At 44.1% G+C, this 12,214-nt stretch overlaps 1 protein-coding gene across 1 annotated transcript in view; it reads left to right on the forward strand.

Moving 5' to 3' along the window:
• The first annotated feature begins 3,707 nt into the window (after positions 1-3,707).
• HEPHL1 (hephaestin like 1) overlaps positions 3,708-12,214 on the forward strand; it is an 81,974-nt gene continuing 73,467 nt past the window's right edge. The window contains exon 1 of the mRNA XM_015085317.3: positions 3,708-3,933. Coding sequence (XP_014940803.1) covers positions 3,764-3,933 — 170 coding nt within the window. The 5' untranslated portion in view covers positions 3,708-3,763. The remainder of the gene's footprint in view (positions 3,934-12,214) is intronic.

Below are 12,214 nucleotides of genomic sequence, written 5' to 3' on the forward strand. Positions count from 1 at the left end.
CTCTTGTATCCTCTGTCAAGCCTTGGTGTGAATCAGAAGTTAGGTGATGCCTTCCTCAGGGACTCAATCGCATGCATTCAGTGTCCCAGGTAGGAAAGTTAACTCTTTTGTGTTTTCGATCTGTGCCACTTATACCTCTGTTTCTTCTGCCCACCCCCACCCCCCAATCGCGGTGGACTATATCCTAATGAATTTTTTGATGCCACATCAAACCTGTTTGACCTAAAATAATCTGCTTCTGGGGTGCCTGAGTGGCTCGGTTGGTTGAGCATCTGACTCTTGATTTCGGCTTGGGTTATGATCTCAGGGTTGTGAGAGCGAGTCCTGCATTGGGCTCCGTGCTGGGCATGGAGCCTGCTTGGGGTTCTCTCTCTCCCTCTACCACTTATGAGAAAGAAAGAAAGAAAGAAAGAAAGAAAGAAAGAAAGAAAGAGAAAGAAAGAAAGAAGGAAGGAAGGAAGGAAGGAAGGAAGGAAGAAAGAAAAAGGAAGAAAGAAAGAAAGAAAGAAAGAAAGAAAGAAAGAAAGAGAAAGAAAGAAAGAAGGAAGAAAGGAAGGAAGGAAGGAAGAAAGAAAGAAAAAGGAAGAAAGAAAGAAAGAAAGAAAGAAAAGAAAGAAGAAGAAAGAAAGAGAAAGAAAGAAGGAAGAAAGGAAGGAAGGAAGAAAGAAAGAAAAAGGAAGAAAGAAAGAAAGAAAAGAAAGAAAGAAAAAGAAAGAAAGAGAAAGAAAGAAAGAAAGAAAAGAAAGAAAGAGAAAGAAAGAAAGAAAGAAAGAAAGAAAGAAAGAAAGAAAGAAAGAAAGAAAAATAATCTGCTTCTCTAGGGTATAAACACAAAGCTATTTGGCCCAAGACATCCAGATTCCAAAAACTCCTGAAGCCCTATTTCTCTTGAGGCCATGCTCCGATTCACCCTGTGAGTCCTTCCTCTGTAGTAGCTACTAGTGACAAACTCACGCAAAGCTTCCAAATGCATATTGAAGAGTAGATTTCAGTTAAAGGAAAATGTGCTATGGCAATTACTCTGTAAGTGTCTTGACGTAAAAACAAATCAATATGGCCAAGATGTTAAGAGTCTGGTTATGAAACAGAATACTCAGCATGTATTTTATCAGCTAATATGGATGTTAATTCAAAACTCATGCTGCAGCACATCTCTGAGGTATCTATAATTTAAAGAAAAGGGACTCTCTTACTTGAGGCTTGTGGGAGATATGGTGGATGGGACTCCTGGGAAGAAAGCAAAAGGTTGGAGATGGCATTCTGTCATCACAGAGGCTGAGGGAGTCTTTCTTAAGGGGGTGTGGATGGGGAAGAACGAATTGAACATTTATTGCACACGTACTCTATGCTGGAGCCATGATAGGAACTTTGCAGACATCTTTTTAAATATATATATATTTTTAACATAGATTGTCTTTTTTAGAGTGGTTGTAGGTTCACAGAAATGTTGAACAGAAGGTACAGAGCTTTCCCACACATGCTTAGCTTTCCCTATTATCCACATCCCCCACCATCATGGTTCAGTTGTTATAACTGATGAATCACATTGACACATCACCCAAAGTCCATAGTTTACATTAGGGTTCACGCTGGGTGTTGTGCTTTCTATGGGTTTAGACAAATGTATAATGACATGGATCTATCATTATAATATCTTATAGAATATTTTCTTATATTCTATAATATTATATATAATATAGTATATAATATAATATAATAATTCTTATATTTTATAATATTCTTATAGAATATTAGCTTGTTTCCTTTTAATGCTGCATAATATTCCAGTGTTGGGATGTGCCATAGTTTATTTACTTACTAACCTACTGAAGGACATCTTGGTTGCTTCCAAGGGTGGACGATTACGAATAAAGCTGTTGTAAACATTCATGTGAAGGTTTTTGTATGGACATAAGTTTTCAAGTCCTTTGGGTAAATATCCAAGAGCATAACTGCTGTGTCATATGGGAAGAGGTTTTGTTTGTTTGTTTTGTTGAGGTATAATTGACAAATAAACCTGTAAGATATTTAATGTGTGCTGTATATTTAGGTTTTTTAAAAAAATCTTTTTGAGTTTCTTGAGATTTGTTTTGTGGCCTATTCATGTACTCAATTCTGGAGAATGTTCCATTCGTATGTTTAGTTCTGTAAGAAAGTGCCAAAATGTCTTCCCAAGTGGCCGTATCATTCTGCATTCCCACCAGCAATGAATGAGTGTTCCTGTTGCTTCACACGCAGCATTTGGTGTAGTCAGTGTTCCAGATTTTGGCCATTCTAATAGTTGTGTAGTGGTATCTCATTGTTGCTTTAATTTGCATTTCCCTGATAGCATGTGATGTGGAGCATCTTTTCCTATGCTTATTTTCCATCTGTATATCTTCTCTGATGGGGTGTCTCTTGAGACTTTTTACCCATGTTTTAAATCAGGTGGTTTGTTTTCTTGTTGCTGAGTTTTTAAAAGTTTTTGTATATGTTGGATAACCGTCCTTTATCAGATGTCTTTTGGCAAAATATTTCCTAGTCTGGAGTTTCTGTTCTCATTCACTTGGCAGCAACTTTCACGGAGCAGGAATTTTTACTTTTTGAGTCTAGCTCAGCAGTTGTTTCTTTCATGCACTATGCCTCTGGTGTTGTATTGAAAAGCTCATCATCAAACCCAAGATCATCTAGATTTGCTGCTCTGTCATCCTTTAAATCTCCTTAACAGTCCCTCCATCCCTGTTTTACAGATCCAGGCTTAGAGAGGGCGAGTGATTCTTCAATGCCACTATGTGGTGGAACTGGATTCAAACACAGATCTGCCGATCTCAAAGCCAAGCCAGAAGGCCGTCTTCTTATTCCATGGCTGCTGCCTCCAGAGCAACTCTTCATGGCGATCAGATTGGCGCTCCTCCAGGGTTGGACAAGGTCTCCGTCAAGATTCTAGGTCACAGATTAGAGCACACAGAAGAGTAAGTACTCCCTTCGCCTTTTTGACTCAAACACCTGCTACAGAATTTTATCTTCATGTGCCTGAACGGTACTCCTCCTGCAGCATTTTCATTCATCCTTACAAAGGCAGCTCACTGGGGTGATGACCTCTAAAATTTTGGCTGAACTGAGTAATTGAGCTTCTCGTTTTTGCTGGTAAGATTTGAGAGAATTTGGGGGAGATGGTGCATGACCAAATGGAGAATTAGTGAGGTTTTACAATGTTGTTATAAACTTTATGATGTGAGTTGATTGTTTCATGTAGCCTCATAAAACAAGTTGGAGATGGCGGAGGGGGATTACATCACTCCCTCTGCCCTCCCATCAGAGATGAAGCTTTCTTTAGTGCTCAGGAACTTTCCTGATGGTCCACTCAGGCCAGCCCAGTTTCCAGATTTTAATATGTTCCTATAATAGGTGTGGAGAAAAAACGAGGAAGAAGGGAGGAAACCCATTAGCCCAACTTGTTGCACTCCCATTCCTGGCAAAGATGAATGACTAATGTCACAGCCGTGCACCAAAACTTACAGAAACAGGCCTGTTTGGCTTGGGTGCTAAATAAATAAGCCAGCTACACATTTCTTGGATGGCAGGCAAACGTTTTGTCATCATCGAACTCCCCTCATTGTTCGCGCTACTTACACAAGTTGTCAGTCTCTGTCCCAACCCCAAGCCACCTAAGGGGGAGGAGCTGGGCCTCGTTCATTCCTTATTTATAATTAGCTTCAAGTGAGGGGGAGGGACAGGCCGGGCTGCCTCCTGTGCAGGCTGCTTGCCTGAGTTACATCCACAAATGCCTCGGAAGCAGCAGGCTGACTGCGTCTTTCTCTTCACATTCCTGGGTCTGTCTGGGCTGGTTGGTGCAGTTACCAGAACATACCACATTGGGATTGTGGAAGAATACTGGAACTATGTGCCCCAAGGAAAGAACGTTATTACTGGGGAAAGCTTTTCAGAAGACAAGTGAGTAATGTTGGGGTTCCCTTAGACTCCTAGGTTTGGCTTTTTTCTTGCCTCTGCATGGAGGTTATAGTCCTTGGGTGGTTGTAATGGGGAGGGGTTGATCTAAACCAAGTGAAGGGGTTTTGTGTTGGTCTGGAGGGCCCTCACAAGGGAGGGTATGTAATGTCGACATTCTTAGCCGTACCTATTTGTTGAGCTGTCTATTCACAGCCTTCTCTGTGAAGCACTCGCTACACAACCAGGTGTTTTCAATAATGGCTCACTCTCTAAAAGGACCATTTTCGCTGAGCACCACTAGGGACTTCCAGGGGGTTCTGGGCTCAGTATGTTAAAAAAAAAAATTAACAGCGACCCTTGGGATGAGCATTTGAGAACTTTTACGAATTCTTTACCATTAAAACACCGTGTTTTCTAAGTTTTATTTTTGGAATGAAGACTGGAGATAAGTAAAATATGCCATAGGTAGTTATGTTTTGTTTTTCTTTTGCAACATTTAAAAGAGGGGCTGGGGCATCTGGGTGGCTCAGTCGGTTGAGCGTCCAACTTCGGCTCAGGTCACGATTTCACGGTCTGTGAGTTCGAGCCCCGCGTCGGGCTCTGGGCTGATGGCTCAGAGCCTGGAGCCTGCTTCCGATTCTGTGTCTCCCTCTCTCTCTGCCCCTCCCCCGTTCATGCTCTGTCTCTCTCTGTCTCAAAAATAAATAAACTTAAAAAAAATTTTTTTTTAAAGAGGGGCAGTTACAATAGATTTGGCTGGTATTTTAAGAGTTTCCCTGAGGCTTTTAGAAATGGCTTTTTCACTGGTGAAAGGTTTGTTACGGCCACCTCAAAGAAATGGGGACTATTCTAGTCCCCAGGCCTGTGGCATAGCTGGGTATTTCTCTGATTTTTAATTTTTTTGCAGAAAATAGCCCTCGCCCTTCCTCTCTCTCTCGGGGTCCAGTGTCTTGTATCTCTTATTTGTTCCCCGGAGCTCCCTCTGAAATTAGCTCCCGGCTTTAGAAGCTGTAATTCATACTTTCAACTTCGTGGTTCTTAGAACATCTTATGAGATGTTCTCGCAACCACTGTTGGATATACAGACATACTGGCTTCTTTCTGATAGGCAGAGCTCAGTACGCTCAACATCCAAGTTCTACTTTCTAAGGATGAAGTTAGTCGCTAACATTCAGGAATACCATGGGGTCTCCCAACAAGTCTTTAAGGCTTGAGGAAAGACCTCCCAACAAGGCTCTCAAGAAGTCCCCCTGCCTTGAGGAAAGACCAAAGAGCCAGTTGGCTTAGACACACATCTTCCGGGTTTTCTAACAATACAAAGGTGGCCTAGTCATGTTTGGTTAGAGAAGGGTAAAACTCATGCCAGCCAGGCTGCCGAGAAAGGATCTTCCTAAAGCCTTGAACCAGGAAACTTCATGTCCAGGGGGCTGTTTCCACAGAGAGCTCTTGACTTCCTTCAATCTCATATCTGCTGACCATTGGTTGTGGTAGTGTTTACTGTGACAAATGGATGTGGGAGCGAGAGGTTACCCTAACTGCCAGTAACCTTTCCCAAAATAGAGCTCTGCTGTCCTCAAAAAGAACTCAATAGGAAATTGTCATTGTGAGTGGCTATTGAACATGAAACTGTTCAAGACGCGTACAGTGAGAGTAGTGAATATAGTCTTTAAGCACGATGTGATATTGGATTGCCTTTCCACAAGGTTGAGTAAAAAGCTTAGAAGTCTATCTTTCTCCTAAAATATCAGCAGAACTGTTTGTGAGCATTTATTCTGACCGAGGAATTTCACCAGAGACTTTTCTTTCTTTCTTTCTTCTTTCTTTCTTTCTTTCTTTCTTTCTTTCTTTCTTTCTTTCTTTCTTTCTTTCTTTTTCTTTCTCTTTTAATTTATTTTTGAGAGAGAGAGAGAAACAGAGTACTAGTGGGGGAGGGGCAGAGAGAGAGGGAGACACAGAATCGGAAGCAGGCTCTGGGCTGGCAGCATAGAGCCCAATGCGGAGCTCGAACTCACAAACTGTGAGATCATGACCTGAGACGAAGTCGGACGCTTAACCAACTGAGCCACCCAGGTGCCCCTCACCAGAGACTTTCAACTCATTATTGCTTGCAAATGTTATTATTCCCATTTTACAAACTGAGAACTGAGGTTCCGAGGTTAAGTATTGTTGGAGTTTACAGAGTGAAGGCAGCACCAAACTCAACATTGCTCCAGAGCTCGTATTTTTTTTTTTTTTTTTAACCATACAACCTGCTTCTTGGTAAAGGTAATCCTCTCCCGCTGAATTAAACTCAGCTTTGATGGCAGCCGGGGATTCCAGCAGAAGGAACTTTCTAGAAAGTCCCAATTCTTACCAAAGGTAGGTTTAGTCCCATGGGTTACTCTTCCCAGAGAGATATTGTGGCCAAACCGGTTACCTGGGTTCATTCAAAAACCCAAAATACTTTAAATACCCAAATACTGCAATGCTATTTCCACTAAAGCGGAGTGCGGGAAGACGTTAGGGACTCTGTTGATCATTTCAGCCAGAAGATGGTGCTTTGAAGAACATACCATAAAGTGTTTGAAAATAATTATGGTGAAAAAGAAAAAAAATAAGGCATGGCTAAGTCATGGTTCGGTATCAGTTTAGAGTGGGGTGGTTTAACAAATGCTGTGGCCCCCCAGGAGAGGACTCTTGCCCTTCAGGCACAGCTGGCTTTCTAGACGTCATGCCAAAGTCCCCAGATATTTCCTTCTCATGGGTAAAGGGGTGGTGTTTGTGCAGGGCGGCTTCCTGATGCTTAAGGGGGAGCCTGGGTTACACAGTGTATACCGGCTTTTATTAGCAATCGTGTCCAGCAGGCTACCGGTGTGACAGGTGGCCCAGGGCAAGCCCCTGAGAGGGAACACTTGGAGTGGGCTGCTGACTCTTGCTTGGAGAACACAGGACACATGTCATGATTCACGTGTGTCACAGCTGCCACAGGTGTCACGTGTGAAGATGCCACAATTGTGGGACATAGGGAGTTCAGTACGCGTATTCTATTTTGTGCCATTTCCCCAGAAGCAAGGAGTCATCTTGGATACTGTGACCATGCCTCTCACTCAGCCTCCTGCACTTCTGAGGACAGTCTGCTGTTGAAGATATTCAGATCCAGACAAATGCCTGATGTTTAGGGGTCCAGGAGAGCCCGGGGTCTAGATCCCACTTTGAGTGGAAGGATTCTGACATAGGAATCAGGAGACCTCACTTCCAGTCCTTGCTCTGCCCCCAACTTGCTGTGAAACCTTGAACATCTCACATCATCTCTCTGAACATCAATTTCCCTAATTTGTATAACCAGGGAGTTGAACTATAATCCCTAAAATCACTTGAGAAGCGTAATTGTAAGGAATCAAAAATAATTTTTGAAACCGAATGAGAAACGTCTTACTTGGCTCGCTGGTTCTAGAAAGATTTTCCCAATGGTGAAAGAGAGAAGATTTGCATACATTCAGTCTAGGAATCAGAGCTGGAGACGGTCTGAGAGTGCGGATGTGTGACAAATTTTGAAATATTCTATATTTTTCTTTCTCTATTTTCCCCCTGTTCTTTAAGAACTATCTCCACTTTTTTTATGCAAAAATATTTCCCTGCAACCCTGGCTTATTCTGATCTGTTTCCTTCCTCACCGTTCACGGAGCTTGGTGTCTTTCTTAAGCCTGGGACACAGCGTTTTCTTCTCCCTGCATTGCTGTGTGGGTGTGTGAGGTACACTGGTCCCCTCTGCAGCTGAATGAAAAGTGCCACGATGGCTCAGAGGAAGGCCTAGAGTATATGTAATAATGCCCCTCACCCACACAGAGCTTCGCTGGTGACAGTGATTTATGGAGGACTGAACACAAGGCTATTCCTTTGGAATCATTAAAGCAAAAACTAACCCCTTTGTCAATTTAGTTATTGGGTTGCTTGATCTTTGATTACGAGGATGGGGAAAGTTAGGGGGATAGAATGGTGAGTGCCAAAGTTTCAGTGATGTGAAAAAAGCTTGGAAACCAAAATTAGGCAGCGCCAAGAGCCTAATAAATCCTGATTCATAAGGATAAAATAGGGAATACACTGACATCATTTTTTCCAAGACTCCATAGAAGTCAGATGGTACAATTTCACTTCCCTTCTTGGTACCTCTGCTTAATCATAGAGTTCAGAAATACAACAGAGACTGTAGGCACTAATATTTCCTAGAAAGCACAAAATTTAGGAGTTATATTCTATTTAGAAATATTTTATCCAGATGAATATATTTCCCCTGTTCCCCTTTGGGCCTAATGGGGACACCGGGCTCCTTTGATTTGCCTGGGGATGGTGTCAGCATTTGATCCATTCGTGCCCGTCCTGTTCGGGCTCATAAAGCGCTTAATTAAGGTGTACCTGTGCTTTGGTGGTAAAGCCTTGTCTTTAATGGAACCAGAGTGGGGTCACCTTATTTAAAGCTGCAATTCTCACCAAAGACCTCATTAGGCAACCAACACACATGCAGGATTTTTCTTCCCAGTAACGTGGGGGTTTTCATGGGTGCTAACTCACAGGCAGAACCCATCCTTGGCCATGAATGAGGCTGACCACTGCTCAAACCCCATCCAAGTTAGTTAGCATATAGTGCAATAATGATTTCAGGAGCAGATTTCAGTGATTCATCGTCTACATATAACACCCAGGGCTCATCCCAACAAGTGTCCTCCTTAATGCCCCTCACCCATTTAGCCCATCCCTCCACCCACAACCCCTCCAGCAACCCTCAGTTGGTTCTGTATATTGAAGAGCCTCTTATGTTTTGCCCCCTGCCTGTTTTTATATTATTTTTGCTTCCCTTGTGTTCATCTATTTTGTATCTTAAATTCCATGTGAGTGAAGCCATATGATATTTGTCTCTCTCTGAGTGACCGATTTCGCTTAGCATAATACACTTTAGTTCCATCCACGTTGTTGTAAATGGCAAGATTTCATTCTTTTTGATTGCCGAGTAGTACTCCATTGTATATAGATACCACATCTTCTTTATCCATTCATCTGTCGATGGACATTTGCGCTCCTTCCATACTTTGGCTATTGTCGATAGTGCTGCTATAAACATTAGAATGCATGTGCCCCTTCGAAACAGCACGCCCGTATCCCGTGGATAAATACCTAGTAGTGTAATTGCTGCATCATAGGGTAGTTCCATTTTCAACTTTCTGAGGAACCTCCATACTGTTTTCCAGAGTGGCTGCACCAGTTTGCATTCCCACCAGCAGTGCAAAAGAGATCCTCTTTCTCCACATCCTTGCCAGCATCTGTTGTTGCCTGAGTTATTAATGTTGGTCATCCTGACAGGTGTGAGGTGGTATCTCATTGCGGTTTTGATTTGTATTTCTCTGATGATGAGTGATGTCGAACATTTTTTCATGCGTCTGTTAGCCATCTGGGTAACCCATGATCTTTAGCATGTGACTTGATTCCTTAAGGTAGTTCATGGTCACAGTATGGCTGCTGGAACTCCAGCCCTCATGTCTATGTTCCAGGAAGGAAGAGAGGAAGGGAAAAGGTAAAGAGGGCACAATTCCTGCTGCATTATCCTATTAGCCCTTTAAAGGGCTCTCATGGAAACTCCAGACAGTCAGTTCTATGTACATCTCACTGGATACCCAAAGCCACAAAGGGGGCTCATAAATACGGGCTTTTAGTTTTGTGTTTTTCTTTCTGAGTGAAAGCAGACTTTGATTCTGTTACTCAGAAGGAGGGGAGCATAAACATTGCAAGGCAGCAGGCAGTCCCTGCCAACCTTCCCTTACCCCATTTCTCCCTGTTTCCTTCCCATCCATCACAAACACCCTCTTGGTCCCCCTCTGCCTTTTCCCGCCTCCAGATGGGGGGGGGGGGGTTCCAAGGCCTGGTTAGTGGGATTTAAGAGAACTCACAGACAATATAGTTGCTAACCGTCACTGCGCCCTCACTAGGTTCCAGGCATTATCATAAAAGGTTTTTATGCCACGCAGTGGGGTGACAGATGTCCTGTCTCAGGTCAGGGGGACCAGGAGTCCCAGGGTGGGTTTCCCTAGTCAAGTGTAGTCCAGCAGTGGTCTAACAGAGATGCCAAGGCAGCCTGGCTGGCTGGGGAAGTGTGCTCCGGCATCACCTGACAAGCTTACAGTTCTTGTTTCACCAACAGAGTAAGTATCTGAATCTCTTGTTGCCTCAACATGCTCATCAGTAAAATGGGGATAATGATAGCACTTGCTTTGGGGGTATACGAGTTCCCTGTGGCTGCCGTAACAAATTATCACAAACTAGGTGGCTTAAAACAACAGAAACGTGTTCTATCCTACTTCTGGAGGCAGAAGTCTGAAATAAAGATGTTGGCAGGGACACACTCCCTCTGGAGGCTTAAAAGAGAATCCATTTACTGACTTTTCCAGCTTCTGGTAGGAGCTGCTGGCGATCTTTGGTTGTGCCAAGGTGCCATGGCTCCGGCTTCTGCCTCCCTTTTCTTATCACTTTCTCTATGTGTGTCTCATCTTTCTCCTCATCTCAAAATCCTTAACTTGATCACATCTGCAAAGGCTCTTTTTCCAAATAAGGGAATCAGGACTGGGACTTGTCTCTGGAAGCCATTATCAGCCCACTCTGGGGAGGAGGGGATCAGGAGGCTCAGATGACATAGGATCCGTGAATGTGCTCAGAAGCGGTGCCTGGCACTGTGGGTTTGCGTGCAAGAAATGCTAGCCATCATGGTAGCTCTCCTATCTTGAGGGGTCTCTGGAGAGCAGGAGTTTTGTGGGAAAGAGACTGAAAACGGTCACGTTTCCCTCTTTCTAATTAGAGCTTTGCCATAACTCCCACCGACTGAGCACCCCCCTCTCCCAGATCCTCTGCAGGAGGCTCCATATCGCCTCCTTTTCTCCTCATGATGGCTCTGTCATGGTCACCAGTTTTCAGCCAAGGAAACCGGGGTTCAGAGAAGTTGCTTCCCCAAGATCTCACAGCATCAAGTAGGGACGCTGGGATTCAAGTGTCCTCTCTTTTCCCTTTACTGCAGAAATCTGTTTTTAGCCCACCTGTGTGTGTTCTGAGGGGCTTCTGGGGACATGAAGTGGGAGAAGGAAGAACTCAGGACTTGAGTGGTGCCGAGGAACCAGGGTGAGAGACTGCGTAGAAGAACGCATTGATTGGATGGCTTAAAATACATTAATTAGGGAGGGCGTGGCTGCACCCAAGTGTGAATGTGCATAGTCACCATCATCACCCTTCCTTTGCCAAGTAGCACTTGCCCCAATCTGGTCCTGTTTTCTCAATGTCCCTTCTCAAGCTCAGGCAACAACGTTGCTCCTCCTTCTTGGGACCATCATGGTCTCTCGCATGTTTGCTCTGACCACACCCCCTGCTGCTGCTCTGACCACACCCCCCCCTTCACCCCATCTCCCCTCCACACACTCACACCTGCAGGGTCTATATGGTGCAGCTGTCAATATAGAAAACTGGGTGTTGCCATTTACTCTCCTGTCTACGTTTTGGCTTCCCAGCCAGATGGTAAATCTCTTGAATGCAGAGACTGACATTCACACATCTTTGCCCCAGTTTCTAGTGTAGGGTCCCATTTAAAACGGAGGTTTATGGGGCGCCTGGGTGGCTCAGTCAGTTGAGCGTCCGACTTCAGCTCGGGTCACCATCTCGCGGTCCATGAGTTCGAGCCCCGCGTCGGGCTCTGGGCTGATGGCTCAGAGCCTGGAGCCTGCTTCCGATTCTGTGTCTCCCTCTCTCTCTGCCCCTCCCCCGTTCATGCTCTGTCTCTCTCTGTCTCAAAAATAAACAAAAAACGTTAAAAAAATAAAAAATAAAATAAAATAAAACGGAGGTTTAACAATTGCTCAGTAGTTGAATGGATGGGGGAAAAATCTGACTGAAAGATCCAAGTTGTCAGGGACAGAGGTGCTGGTGAGGTGCACATATGCTGTGAGCTACCAACTCCTCAGAATCTAACCTGGAAGCCCATCTCTGCACCGGTTAGATGGTTCTCGAAGTCAGGTTCCTTCTCACAGTGGCTAATCTCACCTGCTCCTGGAAGGCGTCTCCCTTCACGGTATTACCTGTGACCTTGGCAATGTCAATGTTCTATATGCTCATTTTGTCTTTCAAGCAGTTGCTCATGAGAAATTTTTCAGCCCGACTGGATTTTTTCACAGCATAAAATACATACCTCCTCAGTTTGAGTCAAAACGTCAGAATGTTGGTTAGGGATGAGCCTGAGTGGTAGTGATTGCTCAGTCCCTCACAGTAGGGCCATCCT

Source organism: Acinonyx jubatus, chromosome D1 (genome assembly GCF_027475565.1).
Source record: "Acinonyx jubatus isolate Ajub_Pintada_27869175 chromosome D1, VMU_Ajub_asm_v1.0, whole genome shotgun sequence".
Classification (NCBI taxonomy): domain Eukaryota; kingdom Metazoa; phylum Chordata; class Mammalia; order Carnivora; family Felidae; genus Acinonyx; species Acinonyx jubatus.